The following is a 22680-nucleotide window of genomic DNA, read 5'->3' as shown; positions in this document are numbered from 1 at the left end:
CTTCCCTCCTTTCCTCCCCTCTTCATTCTGCAACTATTTACCGAGACCTACTCTGTGCCATTTTCATACTGTTTATACTGTTCGTGGGGTTCTCAAGGCAAGAATACTGAAGTGGTTTGCCATTCCCTTCTCCAGTGGATCATGTTTTGTCAGAACTCTCCACCATGATCTGTCTGTTTTGGGTGGCCCTACACAGCATGGCTCATAGTTTCATTGAGTTATACAAGGCTGTAGTCCATGTGACACTGAAAGATGAACTCCCCAGTTCAGTAGGTGCCCAATATTCTACTGGAGATCAGAGGAGAAATAATTCCAGAAATAATGAAGAGATGGAGCCAAAGCAAACACAACACCCAGTTGTGGATGTGACTGATGATAGAAGTAAAGTCCGATGCTGTAAAGAGCAATATTGCATAGGAACCTGGAATGTTGGGTCCATGAATCAAGGCAAATTGGAAGTGGTCAAACAGGAGATGGCAAGAGTGAACGTCAACATTCTAGGAATCAGTGAACTAAGATGGACTGGAATGGGTGAATTTAACTCAGATGACCATCATATCTCCTACTGTGGGCAAGAATCCCTTCGAAGAAATGGAGTAGCCATCATGATCAACAAAAGAGTCCAATGAAGTACTTGGATGCAGTATCAAAAACGACAGAATGATCTCTGTTCATTTCCAAGGCAAAGCATTCAGTATCACGGTAATCCAAGCCCTGACCAGTAATGCTTAAGAAGCTGAAGTTGAATGGTTCTATGAAGACCTACAAGACCTTCTAGAACTAACACCCCCAAAAGATGTCCTTTTCAATATAGGTAACTGGAATGCAAAAGTAGGAAGTCAAGAAACATCTGGAGTAACAGGCAAATTTGGCCTTGGAATACGGAATGAAGCAGGGCAAAGGCTAATAGAGTTTTGCCAAGAGAACACACTGGTCATAGCAAACACCCTCTTCCAACAACACAAGAGACGACTCTACACATGGATATCACCAGATGGTCAACACTGAAATCAGATTGATTATATTCTTTGCAGCCAAAGATGGAGAAGCCCTATACAGTCAGCAAAAACAAGACTAGGATCTGACTGTGGCTCAGATCATGAACTTCTTATTGCCAAATTCAGACTTAAATTGAAGAAAGTAGGGAAAACCACTAGACCATTCAGGTACGACCTAAGTCAAATCCCTTAATGATTATACAGTGGAAGTGAGAAACAGATTCAAGGAATTAGATATGATAGACAGAGTACCTGAAGAACTATGGACGGAGGTTCATGACATTGTACAGGAGACAGGGATCAAGACCATCCCCAAGAAAAAGAAATGCAAAAAGGCAATGGTTGTCTGATGAGGCCTTACAAATAGCTGTGAGTAGAAGAGAAATGAAAAGCAAAGGAGAAAAGGAAAGATATACCTATTTGAATGCAGAGTTCCAAAGAATAACAAGGAGAGATAAGAAAGTCTTCCTCAGTGATCAATGCAAAGAAATAGAGGAAAACAATAGAATGGGAAAGACTAGAGATCTCTTCAAGAAAATTAGGGATACCAAGGGAATATTTCATGCAAAGATGGGCACAAAAAAGGACAGAAATGGTATGGACCTAACAGAAGCAGAAGATATTAAGAAGAGGTGACAAGAATACACAGAAGAACTGTACAAAAAAGATCTTCATGACCCAGATAACCACAATGGTGTGATCACTCACCTAGAGCCTGACATCCTGGAGTGCAAAGTCAAGTGGGCCTTAGGAAGCATCACTACGAACAAAGCTAGTGGAGGTGATGGAATTCCAGTTGAGCTATTTCAAATCCTGAAAGATGATGCTGTGAAAGTGCTGCACTCAATATGCCAGCAAATTTGGAAAACTCAGCAGTGGCCACAGGACTGGAAAAGGTCAGTTTTCATTCCAATCCCAAAGAAAGGCAATGCAAAAGAATGCTCAAACTACCGCACAATTGTACTCATCTCATACTCTAGTAAAGAAATGCTTAAAATTCTCCAAGCCAGGCTTCAACAGTATGTGAACCGTGAACTTCCAGATGTTCAAGCTGGATTTAGAAAAGGCAGAGGAACCAGAGATCAAATTGCCAACATCTGTTGGATCATTGATAAAAGCAAGAGGATTCCAGAAAAACATCTATTTCTGCTTTATTGACTACACCAAAGCCTTTGACTGCGTGGATCGCAACAAACTGTGGAAGATTCTTAAAGAGATGGGAATACCAGACCACCCAACCTGCTTCTTGAGAAATCTGTATGCAGGTCAGGAAGCAACAGTTAGAACTGGACATGAAACAACAGACTGGTTCCAAATAGGAAAAGGAGTACGTCAAGGCTGTATATTGTCACCCTGCTTATTTAACTTATATGCAGAGTACATCATGAGAATTACTGGGCTGGATGAAGCACAAGCTGGAATCAAGATTGCCAGGAGAAATATCAAGAACCTCAGATATGCAGATAGCACCACCCTTATGGCAGAAAGTGAAGAAGAACTAAAGAGCCTCTTGATGAAAGTGAAAGAGGAGAGTGAAAAAGTGGGCTTAAAGCTCAACATTCAGAAAACTAAGATCCATGGCATCTGGTCCCATCGCTTCATGGCAAATAGATGGGGAAACAGTGGAAACAGTGTCCGACTTTTCTTTTTGGGCTCCAAAATCACTGCAGATGGTGACTGCAGCCATGAAATTAAAAGATGCTTGCTCCTTGAAAGAAAAGCTATGACCAACCTGGACAGTACATTAAAAACCAGAGACATTACTTTGTCAACAAAGGTCCGTCTAGTCAAAGCTATGGTTTTTCCAGTGGTCATGTATGGATGTGAGAGTTGGACTATAAAGAAAGCTGAGCGCTGAAGAATTGATGTTTTTGAACTGTTGGACTCTTGAAAGTCCCTTGGACTGCAAGGAGATCCAACCAGTCCATCCTAAAGGAAATCAGTCCTGAATAGTCATTGGAAGGATTGATGTTGAAGCTGAAACTCCAGTGCTTTGGCCACCTGATACGAAGAACTGACTCATTTGAAAAGACCCTGATGCTGGGAAAGATTGAAGGCGGGAGGAGAAGGGGATGACAAAGGATGAGATGATCGGATGGCATCACTGACTCAATGGCCATGAGTTTGAGTAAACTCTGGGGTTGGTGAAGGACAGGGAGGCCTGGTGTGCTGCAGTCCATGGGGTCACAAAGAGTTGGACATGACTGAGCGACTGAACTGAACTGAGCTGAACTCTGTGCCAGGCACTGATGTTCTAGGTGTTAGGAACAGAGCAGTGAAAAATACAGACAAGGTCCTAGCGCTCAGGGAACACTGATGATGGGATAGAAACAGATAATATACATGTGAACAAATAAATAGTTTCAGAAAGAGATAACTATTAAGAGAATAAAGCATTGAAATGGGATAGAGTTGGGTGGGGAGTGGGGATAGGTGGGAAAGACTACTTGAGCTTCAGCTGATGACCAGAAGACTCTAAGAATATGGGGCTCTGGGAGAAGCACAGTGCAGGGTGCTGGAACAGCATGTGCAAAGGCCCTAAGGCAGAAATGTGCTTGGCTGGTTAGGGACTAAAAACGTGGCCAGTGTGTGTGGAGCAGAGTAAGAGAGGGGAGAGTGGGAAAGAGGAAGCTGGAGAGGTGGGTAAGGACTAGATCCTGTAGGCTTTTTAGTGGAATTTGGAGCGCATTTCAATTGTAATGTAATTCTAATGTAACCTAAAGGATTTGATTGTTCTTCTTAGATGAATCATAATTTTTAAAACCATTCCCAATTATTGAACATTTAGGTTTTCTCGCATTTTTTTTTCACATTACAATGAACACGTCAATGAACATTCTTGTCAATAAAATTGCACATGTTTTGGCCACTTCCATTGGGTACATTTCTAAAAGTAGAAATTGACTGATCAAAACATGTAGCCTCCTTTAAAGACTCTGGCCATACTGCAGAGTTACCTTCCAGAAACTTACACTCTTGGACTCCTCCTGAGCAATGTGGTAACATGTCCCTTTTCTCACACCTGTGAGAACTTGAACACCAAGAATTATCTTTGCCCTTCCTCTTTGCTCACTCTGGCTTACTGATTAGAAACGACTCCACTGAATTTTGGGTGGATGTGTAAGTGCATCTTATACAGAAGACTTAACTGCAATCTCCTTCCACACTTGTCCTGTCTCCTTTTCAACTTCCCTGTGAGAAGAGCTTCCCCACAGACCACTGGCCCTCCACTCAAGGTACACATTCAAATCACTCCGTACACTTTCTTAAGAAGCCATTCCCAGGGGCCACCACAGACTAATTAAAACATAGTCTCTGGGAGTGAGGCCAGGGTATTAGCACTTAAAACACTTTCTCCCTGTGATTCTAATTTGCTACTGGGACCCAGAACCACTGCCCAACCACACGTGAATTAATCAGAGGGGGTGAACCTAGCAAGCTTGGGTTAACCCTCTTAACTCTTTTTCTCTGTTAAACTTTTGATTATGGAAATTTCCAAAAATATGCAGAAGTGAAGAGAACAGTATAATGAACCCCTATGTAAGCATCACGAAGCATCCACAATTACCCTAGAGGGGTTTATGCAGGGGAACGACATAGTTCGAATTAAGTTTTAAACAGGGCACTGGCTGCTGTATGGAAAGCAGCTGGTGGAGAGAAAGAGAGGAGGCAGGAAGACCCGACCAGGCTAGTGTGTGGTCCAGCTGGGGATGATGGGCATGGCCTGGCATGGAGCCAGCATGATGGGAAAGCATGCAGAATGGGGCTGGTAGGGCTTCCTGGAGAATGGGACGCAGAGTGGGCTATGGGGGGAGGGGTGGGATCGGACACCACCTTGCCCCTGGCACCTAAGGAGTGTGAAGCCAGTGTGGCCCCTGATCTGTTCCGTACCTTCCCCAGGCCCGCTCCAGTTCTTGGAGGTTTACCTGCTCTCGCTCTGCGGTCTTGCGGAGCTTGTACACAAACTCGCCCACAGCCACCAGCACAGACAGGACCAGCCCGGCAGCGAGGACGATAAAGATGCCCCCGATCTTCTGGATGCCCAGGGCGCTGGCCTCTTTGTTTTCCTCCTCGGGACACCCGCTGCCCCGCCACCACTTCTCCTTCATGATGTGCAGCTTGTCCTCCTCCTGGAGCTGCAGGATGGCAATGGTGATCTTGTCCCGGTACGGGGAGCCTGGGTGGGGGAGAGGGGGCCCTGGCCATCAGTGGCCTTCAGCCCGTCTGTGCGCCCCCGCCAACACCCTGGCAGGGGCTAGCCACTGTCACTAGCCCTCTCAGCACACTCTTCCGAAGGGGACCCCCAGTGCCAGGAGGCCCCTCTTTTAATTCATCAATGGTGTCTCCACGGATCCAGGGTGGAGAGTCTTGACTATGAATCCCTGTCCCCGCAGGCCTCTGGAAGGCCCAGTGTATCTGAGCTGCCTCAGCAGGGATGAAGTCAGAGAGAGGAGGCAAGACCTTAACTGACCCCCATCTCTGTGTCTGCTCCCGGGTCTCCTCTGCTCAGGCCTGCGCTGACCACATGAGGCTTATGACTCTGCCGTTTTGTTTCTGGGCTGAGCCCTTTCAAGGCTCAGGGGGTGATCTGAGAGAGGGAGTGGGAGGCCACGTGTGTGCAAGAGTGAACCTGGGGGTCTTGCCCACCTCTGTCCCCTGCCGCCCTCCTGTCTGCAGCCCCTGTGCTCACCCATGGGCGTGCCGATGCCATAGCCCTTGGAGTCGATGAGGCCCCCGATCTGGGTGAGGTTGCAGTTCCTCTGAGTGACGTACTCGATGGTGGTCGATTCCATGAGCAGCGCGTAGTCGGCCGTCAGCGTCCGCTGGATGCCCTCCTCGTTGTTCTTCACCAGCGCCGAAGGTTTGCTGCTCATGAAGGCCCACATCTTCTCGAAGGTGGAGATCTTGGATTTCTGGGCCACGGGGAAGCAGTGGGGGTGATGCACACACAGTTACTGACCACACAGGGGCCAGGCACTGCTCACTCTCAGCAGGGCCTGGGTCACTGAATCCTGTGCACAGTCCTTAGAGTGAGTGAGTTCCACCCACTGCTCAGATGTGGAAACTGAGGCCCTGGGAGGGTATGTCCTCAAACACGTGGCATCTGATCGTAAAGCTGAGAGTCAGACTCAGGTCCACCCACATGGAAACCCTTGACTCTTTGCTGTGGCACAAGAGGTCTTCAGGCTTTTCTTTAAAAATTTATTTCTCTAAGATTTATTAAACAATTAAACACATGTAGGTCATGTTCCAAGTGCTTTACCTGCATGAACTCACTGATTCTTCCCCATAGTCAGAGGGGGCAGGTATGGGTTGGCCAAAATTTTGTTTTGGTTTTTCCATGGCATCTTATGGAAAAACCCAAATGAACTTTTCGGCCAACCCAGTACTATCACTAGCTCCAGTTTACAGATAAGAGAATGGAGTTTAGCTGTGCCTCAATTTGCCTGATTTACTCAGACACAAACTGGCAAAACCGGGCTATCTGACTCCAGAGTCCATGCTCCTAACCACTGAGCTTCCCTGCCTCTTAGAAACCGCTGTGAGGGTGGCCGGGAAGGTGGGTGGATGCTGAGGAGGGCAAAGCTCGGTGGATTCTGGGCCCCCTACTCCCACTTCAAGCAGTCCCTCTTATGCACCATGTTCCTGGGGAACGTTTGTCTCAGGCAAGGGTTCCTGTTTGTTCTCCATCAATATAGTGAAAAAGAAGCAGGGTAAGAATTGCTGAGAGGGCAGGAGAGTAGGGGTAGTCAGAGCAGGTAGTCTGGACACCCCCTCACCCTCTGGTTCCAGGGTGTCCCGGGCTGGATGCTGCTGCCTTGGTGGAACCAGCATCCTTGAGAACAGGCTGGTGTGTGGACTGTTGTGCTTGATCCCCAGCTGGGGGAACTCAGGGAGGGCCTGGGGCCAGGAGAGGTTCAGTGTCTCTTGCTGCCGGAAAGGACTGGGCAGAACAAGGTGCATACCTTCATGAGATTTCTTGGGATCTTAATGTCTGCCGGCTGCCTGCTCCCAGCAGGGATCAGCCCTCCATGCATCCCAGGGGAGCAGGTGGCTCTGCAGTCCCCACTGTCCCTGGCTTTTTCTGAGTCTGGCTGTGCCTGTCTGTGATATCGGCCTGTCTGACTGGCACCTGGCCCATTTCCGGGGTGCGTGATGGCATGAGTGTGCTCCAAGAGGCTGGTGTGGGGCTGGGGAGAAGGGAGAAGCTGTGACTGTCAGGAGTGGTGGGGGAGGGGGCTGGGAGGACAGTGGACCTTCGACTCTCCAGGTGCCTCCTAGTTTTAAGGGCTGTCTCTCCAAAAGTGCCTGGGGAGGAGGGAGCCCCAGAGCAGCAGGCAGCGCCTCACTCGAGATTCCACCTGAGCCCAGAATCTCTTGAGTGCCAGTGATGCCGCCTTTGGGCATAGGGTCTGAGGGCACCTTCACAGACACTCTCCTCCTGCAAGTTTATCTGCCCTGAAGCCGAAGGTCTGGGAGGGCTCAGATGCCTGGAGCCCCTCAGTGGGTTCCACTGGAGCAGCAAGCTGGCTGATCCCACTCCTGCCTATCCTCAGCCTGTCCCATGATCAGCTATTCCTGCTCCTCAACTTTTTCATCCTCCTGTAGCCCCAGATGCTCCCCACCCCAACCCCACACTTAACTGCTCTTGCCCTTAAGAACATTCCTGATTTTCAGCTCTTTGGACTCTCCAGACATCTCTTATTTTCTAGATAACTTCTGCTACACAGACTCTGCCCCCTCCAGCTTTTCCCTCGGGTCTGCTCTAACTCTGTCCCTTTTCCTGCCCAGATTCTCATAGTCTGAAGCTTCAAACTGGCTCCAATGATCGCTGTCCCTGGGATTCACACCCTGGTGAGATCCCTTCCCCTGCAGTGTGGGCTGGGCCCAGTGACTTGCTTTTAACCCCTGCTCCCCAGGAGTGATGGGCTTCCCTGATAGCTCAGCTGGTAAAGAATCTGCCTGTACTGCAGGAGACCTCGGTTTGATTCCTGGGTCAGGAAGGTTTGCTAGAGAAGGGATAGGCTACCACTCCCCTATTCTTGGGCATCCCTTGTGGCTCAGCTGGTAAAGAATCTGCCCGCAATGCGGGAGACCGGGTTTCCATCCCTGGGTTGGGAAGATTCCCTGGAGAAGGGAAAGGTTACCCAATGCAGTATTCTGGCCTGGAGAATTCCATGGACTTTACAGTCCATGGGGTCGCAAAGAGTTAGACACGACTGAGCGACTTTCACTTTCACTTTTTCCACGAGTGATGGGAAATCTCACATCTGAGATTAAGTTACAGGAGAGGCTGACTTCTGCCTTGCTTGTACTCTCTCTGGCTTGCTGCTCTGATGGAAGCTCACTGCTATGCTGTGAGCTGCCCCGTGGAGAGGTCCACATGACAAGGATCAGAGGGCAGCCTCTAGCCAACAGTCAGTGGGGAGACGGAAGCCCTCAGTCCAACAGCCTGGGGGAACTGAAGGCTGCCAACTATTACTTGAGTGAGTTTGAAAGCTGGACCTGGAGGTGCAGCGTTAGCCACCACATGGATCCTGGCCTGTGAGAGGCCCTTTGCAGACGACCCAGCTATGCTGTGCTGATTCCTGACCCACAGACTGAGAGATCATAATATTGTTGTTTTAAGACACTAAGTTTGGGGTAATTTGTTATGTAGCAGCAGGTAACTGATATACTCTCTTACACACATGCTGACACAAGCTGCTTTTATTCCCAATATAGTCGCTTTCTCAGATAATCAGTTGCAACTATTCCTCTAATAAGATTATCCAAGTCCAGTCATTCCTGCTTCCCAGGGACACACGGCCTCAGGCACTCTGCTTTCTTGGTTTGTTGTTGTTGTTTAGTTGCTAAGTCGTGTCCAGCTCTTTTCCAATCCCATAGACTGTAGCCCATTGGGCTCTTCTGTCCATGGGATTCTCCAGGCAAGAATACTAGAGTGGGTTGCTATGCCCTCTTCCAGGGGATCTTCCCAACCCAGGGATTGAACCCAGGTCTCCCACGTTGCAGGCAGATTCTTTACCACCTGAGCTACCAGGGAAGCCTGAGATATATAAAAACTAAATACTATTCTCTCATCAGTGATTTTAGCACCTCAACTCCTTTTCCATCCCAGTCCCTCCTGCCTTCCAAATTCTCCTTCTTCTCCTAGAGGTGGGAATTAGGAGTGGCTGAGGCCATCAGGGCTCCCCTTCTATCTCCCAATGTGTCCATCCATCCAACTATCTATCCTTCCATCTACATATCCATCCACCCACCCATCCACCGCCCATCTATTCTCTTTTTGTCATGTTTGTATTCTCACCTATCCTCTCACACTATCTACACACCAGTTCATTCTACTAACTATGCAACTATCCACCCAGTCTTTTACCTATTTATCCATCCATCCAATACCCACCCATTCTCTTGTCCACCTACCCATCACCAACCATCCCGCCATCTCTGCTCCTCACCCAGCTTACCCACTCATTCTCCCCACAACTAGCCATCAGTAACTTGACAATGAACCATTCTGGGAGCCTTGTCCCATTCCCTCTGTGTCAGAGGGGATGAACTTCTGTTTCTGGAAACCCTTCCCTGAATCCTCTTCCTTAACACCCCAACACCTAGTTCCTCCTATACACAGGCCTGCCAGACATCAAAACATATGCTCTTCCCAGGAGCACCCCATCATAAATGTAGACAGAAATTCCCATTGGAGGCTGGAGTGGGGAGGGACTGGTATTGGGGCTGATGGGCTTTGAGGAGAGACGCCTGCAGCAGGTAAAGGACCAGGATGAGGACGATGGGAAAGGACACCGGAGAACTTGGGCCAGTTCAGGTGAAAAGTAACAATAGAGCGGGAAGCTGGCTGTGATACTGATTTCCATAGTTCCTGCTCTCCTGGCTCCATGTCAACAAATTCACTATCTCCATCACCTGCAGGCAGATGAGCCCGAAACCTGCCTCCCCAGAAAGGCCAGCCCCTGTGTTGTCTCATATCTTGGGATCCCCATTTTCCACAAAACCCATTCATGGTTTCTAATTCCCCTTAGATTCTGTCCCGTCCTTAAGTGATATTCCATGATTCCGAGTACATCCCTGAGAAACTTCCTTCTGGTACCTCTGAGGCAGGGAGGGTTACAGCCAGGGCCCTTCCTGGAATCTCAGCCCCTCTCCCACCTTCCTGGGCCGGGTCACCAGCGGTCCGAGTTCCATCACTGGCCCAAGTAGTGACCACCCCAGGGGAGGTCCCACATCACTATGGCTCCAATGCAATCCTGCCTGTCCCCCAGCTCCAGTGGGAACCTTAAGAAGCGCTGTTTCAGGGCCAGTCACCCAATCAATTAATGGAATCGTTTGGAGCAGCTGATACAGGGCGACACGCCAGGACGGAGAGGCTTTTTTTATCAGTGAAATTGGCAAGAAAGTAAGTTTCAGGCTCATGACTTTCAATTCTAGCCTTCTCAAAGAAGTAAATTGATTTTCCCCAACTGAAGATATTTAATCTTGAGAATTTAACATTTCTGTACAAGAAAATGTATATAGGTATATATATATATATATAAACATAAATCAATTCCAAAGGGAACTGAATCTCAGGGAATGTATGCGGGGAGGCAGTGGCAATGTGATTCCATGCGAGACCTCGGGTATTTTCCATACTGGAGAGGAGACCTTTTCCCAGATTAATTGGCTTTCTTATCCCTGGATGTGGAGTCTTTGGCCTTATTGGATCCACATACTCGAGCATCATGTCTCTTGGGTTATTTTCATGGGCATCAGGGGGCTTCTTGAGGCCCCCACCTCTGCCCACCTTCCCAGCACAGACTTGCTGATCCTTTGGCCTAGCAGCTGCTTCTACAGACTGCATGAGGCCCTGAGGATGGCCTGTGCAGGGGAGAGTCAGGAGGTAAGGGTTGCAGACTGGCTCCTGTAGGGAGAGTGAGGAGGTGAGGGCTACAGGCGGGGGATGGAGGTAATGGGAGAGGTTGGCCCCACTGCACGGACTCTGGTGTCACACTTACCTGGGTTCAAATGCCAACTCCTTCTGTGACCACAGGCAAGTGATGTTACATCTCTGAGCTTCCCTTTCCACATGGGTAAAACAGGGATACACTTAGCATAGAGCTAAGTTCCTAGGATGTGCTTGATAAATGGCTGGCATCATTCTATCTTTTTAAGCCTCCTTAATTCTCTTTAAGGCTTGGTTTTCTCATCCAGAAATTGGGGATAATAATTTCTAGAGTGCAGAGTTCCTATAGAAATGAAATGACGTAAGACTCAGTGGTAGAAAACTCCAGGGCTGACAGGGTCCAGGCAGGGATACTGTAAATACGTCAAGACGGCTGAATGGAGTTCTGGTAAGCTGAGAGGGCGAGTGCCCTCCTGGCTCCCAACAATCTGTCTCTCTGCATGAGCGCTGGTTCAGGGATACTCCATCTTTCATGTTTTCAAGAAGCTGGATATGTGACTTTTTAATGCAAAAGTCTCCCTATTTTAAAATGCTGATCACTAAATAATATATGTAAGAAATATCTGGCCCCTAAAATCATATCTGTGGGCTCAACAGGGCTGTGTATCACCGAAAATAAACAACAAAAAGAGCTGACATTCATTGCATGTATATCCTGTGTCAGGTATGGTTCGAAGTTGCTTATATAAATTATCCCATTTAATCTTCTCAAGAATCACCTCTATGGAGGGAGGGGAGTATCATTGTTATACCCATTTCATAAGTGAGAAAACCGAGGCACAGAGAGCTCACCAGTAACCGAGTCATTCTCAATAACATCCCATCATCTTCGGGCCGACCCTGCACCTGTTGCTGCCCCTCGGGCCACCTGCTCAGTGTCTCTTCTATTCTGAGGGCTTCTGGGCTCCCCTGAAGTGCTCGGCTCTGCGCAGAGGTACACAGCCAACCTGTGACAGAGGCACCAATCTCCTCCACAATGCCCCCTGGACCTAATCTGGAGGGACCTGGAAGATGAGAGGTTCTCCAGGTGTCTACTGGCTGTGGTTTCTCCAGGGGGCTCCTGTTTTCCTCAGGAGGGGACTACAGGGAAAAAGGAGAAAAGGAGCCAGCCAGTTTGTCCATCTTCTGGGTCAGCCATACGGAGGGACATCAGGGAAGAAAGCCTTTGCCTCTGTGTGCCTGGCCCTGGTCTAACCACTGTATACACGGTAGTTCATTGAATCTCCTTGCGGCACAGTGGGACTCAGAATCCATCATCCAGGTGAGCAGACTGAAGCTCAAAGGAATAAAGTGACTTCCCCATGGTCACCCAGCAGAGACAACAGCCAAGACTCAAGTCCTGGTCTGTCTGACTCTAAGACTGATGTGACTTGACTGTGCCAGGCTGCACCACACCCAATTCTGCCTGGTCACTGAATTTCTGTCCTATTCTGCTTCTGCTAAGTGCCATCAGAGAGGCCAGCAGTCAGCTCAGGAGGAATTAGAGGTGGATCTCGGGAGCACCCTCCTGAGACTTCCAGCCCAGGGCAGAGTCTGTTGAGCAACTGGAAGGTGGGAGTTGGACTGGACGGCCTCTCCAGGCACCTTCCAGACTCAGTTGCTAGGATGGGGCGACACTATACCCTCAGTGGGGCCTGATGGTGCCAGGGACCCTGGGAGCCTGGAAGTCTTGGTCCCCAGCTCTGTCGCTTTCCTAAGCAGCTGTGGCTCACACACAGTCTCTCCCACGTGTGATGTCTCTCCTACCGCAAGACCAAAGAGGGCTAAATCCTTGCAGAAGCTGCCTTCCGACACCCTCTGTCTTCAAAGCTCCCCAGCCCTCCCTGCCGAGAACACGCTTTCCCCACATACTCCTTTACATTTTTGCCTACATATTTTTACAGCCAAACAGCACTTTCAAAGGCCTCCTTTTTTATCTCCTAATTAATTTTTATCTTCCAAGACGGAGGGAGCACAACACAGGAAACGCTGTTTGTGATGCTTGCTGCTCCCTGACAACTCTTCAAATGAAATTTCCTTTGGAATGACGGGCTGCCTCCAGCCACGCGTCTCCCAGGCTACAGAGTAGGGGGCAAGGGATCTGGAGCCCCGCCCCGAGAGACTGGCGCCCCACTTCCTGCAGTTGCCATCTTTGGATGGGGATGCATTCTCTGCCTCGAGTGCTCCTCTCCATCAGGGGGTGCTTTTTAAGACGGTTTGCAGCTTAACCTGGAAACAGGCTAACCGCAGAACCAAAGTTCATCTGCCCTGGGCTCTGGAACCTTCAGGGATGCTCCCTGCTGGGCTCCTAGCCTCAACACGGTCTCCTGTGTTTGCTTTACTTGCTTCCTGCCGTCTTTTCATTCCACCCTTTAATCCAGCAACGGCATCCGCTCAACGTGCAGTATTTAAGCAACTACAATGTACCAGGACTGTTCTAGGCTATGGAAGATACGGCTTCACTCTTCCCCCAAGGAATTCCTGGATGGTAGCTGGCTCCTTGGAGAAATGCTATGGACACAGGGACAAAGAGCACAGGCCTCTGAGCCAGACTACTTGGGCTCAAACCCCAATGCTGCGTTTCACCGGCTGTTAGATATGAGGCAAGAAGTATGAACTCAGGTTACTTTCGGAGCCTTCCTTTCACTGTATGTTCGATGTGGGGGTGGTAATAGTGTCTGCCTTCCAGGGATGTCATGAGGATGATAGGTGTGAATACAGGTAAAGTGCTCAGAACGTTGCCTAGCACACAGTAAGTGCTCAATAAATGTTACTGTAATTGTGGACTTTGCCAGTGTCTCCAGGACATCTAACGGCAACCTCTGGAGCCAATTCCTGTTCAACCCTAGTGCCAACCTTGCAGTACACACTCATGGGCAGGGGAGAGGCCCACCCCTCCAGGAGAAGACCCTAGAGGGGCTGTGGGAGAGGGCAGTGTGTGTGCAGACAGAGTGACCGACCATACATCAGCTCCTTTGAGCCTTGATCAATTCACCCAGCCCCTCTGGGCCTCTGATTCTCTAGGTTTAGCTCAGGTTTCCTTCCAGCTCTAATTTGAAAGCTACCATAAGGAGGCTACCCCCAGGCCTGGTACAGGTGTGGGGGAGGCGGAGGGCTTGGACTAAGCAAGGCAGGGTGGGGCGGGGCAGGGAGGAAGTAAGTTTGTCCAGGGACCTTCTGGGAGGATCTTTGCTTCTAGCTTATCATCCAAGGTGTGGTTAATGTAGCCACACTCAGGTTCCTCTCTGCCTACATAACAGTCCCATGGCTGGTGCCATTGGTAGGGAGGCTGGGCAAGAAGCACTTCATTTGAATTAAAGCAGGATACAAGGTGGCCAGACAGCAAGCGGAATTCACTGGCGATCAGGAGAGTGAGGAAGGGGAGCTGGTTCTTCAGGGGCTGTGCAGTTGCTCTTCCTGGCCCAAGGCCCCAGTGAGCCTGGGCCCTTCCGCCCCAGCATCCCAGCTGGGTGGTAGCATCTGCATCCCTCCCCGGCTCTCCTCGTTGCACCATTTGCAGGGAAGGTGGGTGAGGGCGGTGCGGGCTGCGGGAGGTGCTGCTTGATGCCGAGGACAGTAGCTCGGTGGGGAGCAGGGACCGGGCTCTTGGAAGCCAATCTGAGCATCTTAGCATGGAGGGAGGCAAGGGCATCCAATCAGCGCCAATGAGCCTGCACTGAGCTTATTTATGCTGCTTCTCTTTGATCGGGAGCCCTGCTTAGAGACGGGCTCATGTGTAATGCATGAGGGATGCTCTGGCATAGTCAAAGGGCTGGGCTGCAGCCTGGGGATTGGCAGGAGCAGGCGTGTGCATGCATGTGTGCACACACACACACACACACATACATGGGCCATCCTCCCACTCACACTTATGTAAGCACACCCATAGGGACATTTAAGCAGACAGACATGTGTGCACTCTCTACATATATATACATGTAGACCCTCGAGCTCATATTTCACACATAGTCACGTGTCCACATGCCCAGATCACAGGGACACAGGCACACATGTGCCCACCAGTGCATATATGCAGACACTTGTGGTCAAGCAGAAAGACACACGAGCACCCAGACAGGCTGACTCGTACGTAGGTACACATGTGCATATACATAGACACATTATATACTGCTACATGCACCGTGCATGCAGTCACATACTCACATGCTTGCTCACCCTCATGAATACATACACAGGGTCCCAGAGAGCCCCCAGTGTGCTTATGACAATGCTTTATCTCCCCTTCACTATAAATAAATACCTGGGGGTGACCTCACAGGAAGACTGCGTTTGCCAGTAGCAGCATTCCAGAGGGGAGTCTGTTTCCTCTTGTTCCTCCTCACTAAGCACGGAACTGCTTCTACTTTTGAGAAGGGAGCCCTGTGGACTGTACCCTGCCAGGCTCCTCTGTCCATGGAATTCACCAGGCAAGAATACTGGAGTGGGTTGCCATTCCCTTCTCAAGGGGATCTTCCTGACCCAGGGATTGAACCAGGCTCTCCTGCATTGCAGGCAGATTCTTTACCACCTCAGCCACCAGGGAGAGCCCATAACAGGTGAGGTCAGGGTAGCATGTAGAGGAGGGGAATAGAGTGCAGGGGAGGGGGAGGAGAGTGGCCATGCCCAGGAGGTAGAAGGCTTTCCACCCAACCCTTTCCTTCTCTTCTCACTCAGGCCTCACTGGAGGCTCAATCCATCACTCAGAGGTTCAGCCTGGAAGGAGGCAAGGGCTAGGGGATGGGGAACCAGGACCCAGTGGAAGGGAAAACACCCTAGGCTTTCAGACTGACTGAGTGCAATTGACTACTAAATAAATACATGAATGAATGGACTCAGAGCCACAGAGGTCCCAATCCTGACCATTTCTGAGAAATCATTAGAGTAGTGATTCTCAAAGTGTGGTCCCCAGACCAGCAGCATCGGCATCATCTGGAAACTCATTAGAAATGGACATTTCCAGGCCCTGCCCCAGGATCTGCTGAATCAGTAACTGCAGAGGCTGGGACCCAGCAACCTGGGGTTCCCCGAGCCTTCCAGGTGATCTGGACACACACTGAGTCTGAGAACCACGGCTTAGAACATGGGCTCTGGAGGAAGGCAGACCTGGGCCAGACCCAGGCTGCTTCAGCTGTGAGTCCTTGGGACAACTCCCTTAATGGCTCTGATCCTTAGTTTCCAAACGTGTGAAATAACTGCAATACCTACTTCACGGGATTTGTCACGAAGATTAAATGAAGCCCAGCGCAGTGCCTGGCCCACTGTGAGCTCTTAGTGGTGCCAACTATAGTTATTATTACTTTAATTTACTGGGGAACATTTATAGCTACTGGTAGTCAGGGTCAGCCAGTTTCCTAAACCCTCAGCTACTCTCGTAGAAGGTTAAAAAATGTAAGGAAGTGAGCCAGTGCTTTACAAAACAGGAGACGCAACGAAGTCATGGCCAGATCCCCCATGAAAGCAGGCACCTGAGCAGGTGACAGAGGCTTTACCTGGACACCAGCATTCCACGAGTGTAACATGCTGGTAAACATTCGTAAACGCTTGCTCAAGTTTTAAGCCTTCCTTGGAGGATGCACCCCTGCTGTCCCCTCGGTGTTTCCCAGCTCACCCCAAGCTTAGGTCAGCCTCCTGGAGATGAAAGCCCCTGAGATGCAAAGCCAAGGGCAGGGAGCCTACTGGCTCCAGGGCCTGTTTGTGTATTTTTTGGGCCATGCTTCTCCTTCCCCCTTCTCCAGCTTCCTTTGATGTTCTCCTCTGATGATTTAGGGAAACACAGCATATTCATGCTGCTTGTCTCAGGTATGGAAACTTCTAGGATCTGTGCTGGGACCATCCAGTTGGTCAAATCACTACAGCTCCCCAAAGTCAATTGTTCCTAAATAGGGAGGGGCTGAGCCCTTGGGATTTCTGGCTCCATGTGATTAAGGAAGGACAGTGAAGGGAGGGAGAGGGTCTCACCTTGAAGAAGGTCATGGTGGCCCCGTCTTTGACTGCCCCATACTCGATTTTGGTTTGCTTGGCCAGGTCATCCGCAGAGTCTATGGGTGATTCCATGCGCTCCACGGTCAGAAAGGCAGCCAGGTTGGCCGTGTAGGAGGAGATGATGATCAGCGTGAAGAACCACCAGATGCCACCAATGATGCGTGTGGACAGGGCTTTGGGCATCAGTTCAGACCCTGGGAGGAAGGAGGAGACAAATAGTCCCTGAAAATGCCCAAACCAGGGCTGCTCGGTCCTCTGGGTCACAGGCTCCACTGATAATCTAGTAACAGCTGAGACTTCTTCCTTAGACCAGGGGTTCTCAAAGTGTAGTTCCTGGACTGACAGCATCACCTGGGAACTTGTTAGAAAGGCACACTCTCAGGTCCCACCCAGGACCTACTGAATCAGTAACTTTAGGGATGAGGCCCAGCAATCTGGGTTGAGTAAGCCCTCTAGGTGATTCTGATCTGGGCTAACATTCAAGAACCACGGCTTGACAAAAACACACACAAGCAGAATGTTTATTTCACAGGCGTGTCAGACCCTCTGATGCGTGTCTGTGAACCACACGTGCAGTCCCAGGCTCTGAGCACCTGCATGTGTCCCAAGTTCAAGAACCCCTGGGTTCTTGAGTAAATCCTGCTCTCAGCTCTCTGTGTGGTCTTGTGCCTGTCATTTTCTCTCTTTGGAACTCAGCAAAGCATCGTCCTTCCTCTGTCCCAGCCTCACAAAAATACCACAATGCTGCTGCAATGACATAATTCGAGGAGGAAAGTGTGTTGGAAATGCGAGTGGTATACAAATATAAGATTGCTGTACGATGCTTTGCAGGCGGAGAAAAATCAACATTTTTCGAAGCTCTTTGCTGAAATAGAAAGAGTGCCGATCACTCTTCCTTCCCGACCTTGGGTGCGGAGCACAGTTTAGCTGAAACCTTCTAACTGAAGTAATTAACTAGGCGGCTTTCAAGAGATTTAAATAGCAAGTGACTCCTGAACTTTCCAGAATATTTGGACCTGCATCTGAAAAGCGTCTGTTTTGATGTGGATGATTTTTTTTTCTCAAAGAAATCACTCAAGGGAGAGTTTTTCAAATACATACCCATTTTTCTCCCTCCTAATCAAAACCTCACGGGGAATACATCAGGGGCCAATGCTTTGAATAGCAGCAGGAGGTGGAAGAGAAGCTATTACTGTGTGGCGGGGCCTTCAGGTTCTTTCCTAACTGTCACTGAGCAGAGATGATGGACAGAGCAGCAAGGTGAGGCTTCAGGACGCTCATTAGTCGTGGGGGCAGAATGAGGCGCTTCCCCCTCAAGCTGCCTGGCACTTCCCAGCTGCTGGAGACCACTCCCCCACCCCCACCCCAGCCTCATCCGCCTGGCCCTCCCCCAAACGAGGGGCTGGAGGTGCCCCCAAAGAGAATGACTTATTTCAGTTGTTTGCTTGGTGAGCTCGGTCAGGCTCTGTTAGACCCCACCCCTGGCCTCTGTCACGGCTGAGAGTTTGCTCGGGTCCAGGGTCCTTCATTCACAGGGCCTGGCAGGTCGTGGGCACTCAGGACACGCTGAGATAACATCAGTCATGCACGCCTGCGGCACTTGCTGGTAGATATCACTGAGGACCAGGGTCTGTGCCAGGCCTTGAGGATACACATATGAGAGAGGGAGAGGGACATTCTTTGCCCCTTGGATCTCCTTCCCTCCTTGGCCCCCTTTTTGTCCCTTTGTGGGGCCCTAACCCAGGCAGAGACTTTGGTCCTTGCCTCCCTCCTCATTCCCTGAGATAAGAGGCTCTGACAGTGGCTCCGTAGACAGAGGCAATCCGCATTTGGCTTCTGGTCATCAGGGACTGTGGGGGTAGGGTTCTTCTGGGGGTCTTTCCTGGCTGGGGTCCCCTCCGGCTCTGCTTGTCCTCCAGCCTCTGCTCCTTGCAGGTGCTCTGCTTTCTGAGATATTTGAGCAGCTGCAAATCTTTCCAGAAGCTAGGCTACCAGCGGGGGGTGGGGTGGAGTGAGGGGAATGGTGGTGGGGGGGGCAGGTACCCTATCCCAAACCTCCCTCAGGAGGATGTGAGAAAAATGGCATCCTTCTGGGTATACCAGGTCTGATGCACTCAGGCTAATGGCCCCACCACAAATGTGCCCCCTTCCTTCTACTGGGCTCCCCAGAGCTAGGCAGTCACCAAGTCCAGTCCCTGCTACATCCTGAAGTTCTTAAAGTCCATCTCTGGCCTCCACTCCCGCAGCCACTACCCTGGCTCAGGTCTCACCATCTCATTTCTGCAGTGGCCTTCCACCCAGCCTCCCTGCCTCCAGTCTCCCTCCATCCTTAGTCCAACTTTGCTCAGGCAGATTCTGTGGCGGTGAGAATCAGGGGGTTGACTGCAGGAGGCAGGATGCTGTATGTCCGTCCCAGCTGGGGCAGGAGGGGCTGGGGATGAGCCCTGCCCACTGCAGGTGTTGGCATATGCTTCAGCCTCAGACGGTGAGCCAGTCCAGCTAGCCCCAGCAGAGGTGGAGCTCGGGGACCTGGTAAAGGTGTCTGCACCCTTCTAAGGGCACACATACCTTGTTGCATCAGGGACCCCATTCCGAACCAGAAGCTGTTCAGCAGAGTGAAGTTATTTTCCACCACCTCGGAGCCTGGGTTGCAGGGGTGAGCGTCATACCACTCATAAGGGCTGAACCTGCAGCAGGAAGAGGGGAGCAATGAGGCAAATCTTCGGGGAGATGGGAGGAAGGGGTGTTCACGCCTTACAAGCTGGCGGTTTAGCAAACAATGATGTGCCGACCACTTTAGCATCAATTCCCTCATTGTTCTGCTAGGGAGTCAGGGAATGGGAAACCAGAGTCATTTTGCTTCTCGTTTTTTATTGTTAGTGCCCTTTTCTGGTGATAAAAGTAATTCAGCAGTATCTCTTAAAATTAAAAGTGCACATGCCCTTCAACCTAGCAATTCTGCGACTCATTATCCATCGTAGAAAAAACACTCTTCCAGGAGCATAAAGAGAAGTGCATGGGGGTGTTTATCAAAGCATTGTTTGTAATAGCAAAAAACTGGAAACAAGCTAAATGTCCTTCAATAGAGGAATGATTAAATAGACTACGCCACCATCGCACTCTGAAACCGCACGCAGCCGTTAGAAGAGATGCACCAACAGGGAAGGATCTTCAACACATATTGTTTGTTTTTTTTTAAGTGATAAAAATAAGAACAATATGATCACATTTACATAAATAGATTCCTGAAGACATAGTTGCGTACCTATTTATGTGCATTTGAATACAAATGCATATATAGTCTGGAAGGATCCAGATCTAAAAAAAAACCACTATTGACCTCTGGGGAGGGGAAACGCAGAAGAAATTTCATGGAAGCCTGTTGCTTTGTGTGTATTGCATGAACTTTGAAAAATGAAAATAGGCTTTTAAATTACTTGTGTACTTTGAAAACCTTGAAATGGAAAAATAGTAAAATACACTCTTCATAAAATATTCAGACGGTATAAAACACACTGAGAAAGTGAAAGTACTCCATGATCCCACCTCTTGGGAAGAATAATGTGTTCTATCGTTTTTTTCAGATTTTTCTTTCTGAATATACAAATACATGCATGACAGAAAAAAAAAAAAAACTGTTATTTAAGCCTCCCCGGCCCCATTGCCTTCTAAGGAAGCGAAGACCTGATAACTGGAGGGGTTTTTGTTTATTGTGTGAATTCCAGTTGAGAAAATGTAAGTTGGAGGAAGCTGGAACACTCTGGGGAGACTGAGAGACTCTGGAGAAAGTCCCCACCAGTCTAGAGTGGTTGGTGTGACTGGTGTGGTTGACGTGGCTGAAGTGGCTGATGTCGGTGTGTTCAGAGTGGCTGGTGTAGGGTCAGATGCTGAGATGAGAGACCCGGAAGGAGACACATGTCTGATGGAATTTTCTTTTGTTTTGTAAAGCGTGATGCGTTTTAAGAGTGAGGCTGTGACTTTCCATCTCTCTTCTAAAAGCTTTAGTAAATTAAACATTGATCAACAAAATGCTCACATGAAAAGAATTTGGTTTTCACGAAGTGGAAAGATCCTGCAAATAGGAAATTCCAAAGTAAGGCTTCAAATCAAGATGGGGATTTTCAAAGGGAATGACCACGATCTGGCTAGAGGCTCTAAAAATCCACAAGGAAGAGATAGAGGATGAAGAGAGTGGAGATGAGAGGCTGTTGTGAGAAGGGTTTTAGAGAAAGCCTTTGGAGAGCTGTGCACTCAGGGGCCCCTGCATTCCCACAGTGAAGTCTAGGGAGAGTGGCTTCCACAGGGTGGCTGGGAGAGCCTGGAAATGGCTCTGTAAGGATGTGGTGGATGCTAGCTGGGAAATCTGGAGGGCAGGGGTCGGGCTGATGCGTGTTTTCTACGAGAGTAAGTCCTTGCTGCACAGGACTGGCCTGCAGGCCTAGCACGGTCAGGGCTGAGGTTGTTTTCCTGGACGAGATGGGCTTATACAGAAGAGAGACCCATCGCGACTCGTATCCAAGAAAGGCAATGAGACTCCAACAGAGAGAAGCCATAGGGCGGGGGCTGCTGAAGGACCAGGCACTGAACAGGGCGTGGGCAGACTAAGGAGGTACTGCCAAAGCAGACCCGCAAGGGGGCAAGGGGAGGAGTCTGAACTGTGCATGACGATAGAAACGTGGAGACTCAGCCTTCTAACTTCTGAGTTGAAAGTGTGTTTGTGCTACAGAGAGAGACCTAGGGTTTCTGTGCCCTGGAAGTGATCCAAAAAGTGACAGGTCCCAGCAGAGCTTTCACTGGGGCAAAGAACTTCTCCTCTGTACACACTGGAAGGTGTGTGAGTTAGTCACCCAGTCGTGCCTGACTCTTTGCGACCCCGTGGACTCTAGCCCACCAGGCTCCTCTGTCCATGGGATTCTCCAGGCAAGAGTACTGGAGTGGGTTGCCAGTTCCTTCTCTTGGCAGGTGGATGAAAAGTGGGTGAGGGACAAAGCAAAGGTGATTTCTGATGAGATCTCATAAGCCCTGCTTTTTTAATGTACACACACACAATATATATGTATATAGATAGATAGATATGATACATGTAATCATCCTTTTACATAGGAAAAATCACATCATACCATAATAATGTCTTAGGTCTTGATTTGTCACTTAATAAGCCACCACCCTCTTTCTAGAACCATTACTCCTAATGCTCTTTATTTTCTATAACTACTTAACAGGATTTTTTTTTTAATATTTTTAACACTGAAGTATAGTTGATTTACAAAGCTGTGCCAGTTTCAGGCACACAGCACAGTGCTTTAGTTCTATATGTATATTCTTTTTCAGATTCTTTTCCATTATAGGTTATCATAAGCTATTGAGTATAGCATGTATTATAGTACAGCGTTTGCTATTATACAGTAGGTCCCTGTTGTTCTACTTTCTGTACAGTAGTGTGTATGTATTAATCCAAAACTCCTAATTTTTACCCTCCCCTCCCCCCAGTTTCCCACCATCCCCTTTGGTAGCCATAAGTTTGTTTTCTATGCCTGTGAATCTCTTTCTGTTTTGTGAATAAGTTCGTTTGTATAATTTTTCAGTTAATGGGTGTTTTTAACCACTCCTCTTTTGTTGACACAGCCTGGCCCTTTTTCCCACTGTGATACACTCTGCTGAAAGAAACATCCTTGCCCACACTTCTATGAGTCCCCAGGCCAAAGGGCAGCCTTGTCTAGGGCTTTGCTGAGAAGGCTTTCTAGATTCATGGAGGACTGT

The 22680-nt window shown here is 49.2% G+C and overlaps 1 protein-coding gene across 1 annotated transcript in view; it reads right to left on the bottom strand.

Moving 5' to 3' along the window:
• The window catches only part of GRIK3 (glutamate ionotropic receptor kainate type subunit 3), a 251143-nt gene that overhangs the window by 7815 nt on the left and 220648 nt on the right, over positions 1-22680 (bottom strand). The window contains exons 12-15 of the mRNA XM_019957819.2: positions 19489-19607; positions 16897-17114; positions 5689-5911; positions 4925-5175 (exon numbers count right to left, since the gene is read on the bottom strand). Of these exons, the coding sequence (XP_019813378.2) occupies positions 4925-5175; positions 5689-5911; positions 16897-17114; positions 19489-19607 (811 nt within the window). The remainder of the gene's footprint in view (positions 1-4924; positions 5176-5688; positions 5912-16896; positions 17115-19488; positions 19608-22680) is intronic.

The sequence above is a fragment of the Bos indicus genome, chromosome 3 (assembly GCF_029378745.1).
Source record: "Bos indicus isolate NIAB-ARS_2022 breed Sahiwal x Tharparkar chromosome 3, NIAB-ARS_B.indTharparkar_mat_pri_1.0, whole genome shotgun sequence".
NCBI classification, from domain to species: Eukaryota; Metazoa; Chordata; class Mammalia; order Artiodactyla; family Bovidae; genus Bos; species Bos indicus.
This window is presented reverse-complemented; position numbering and strand designations above follow the sequence as displayed.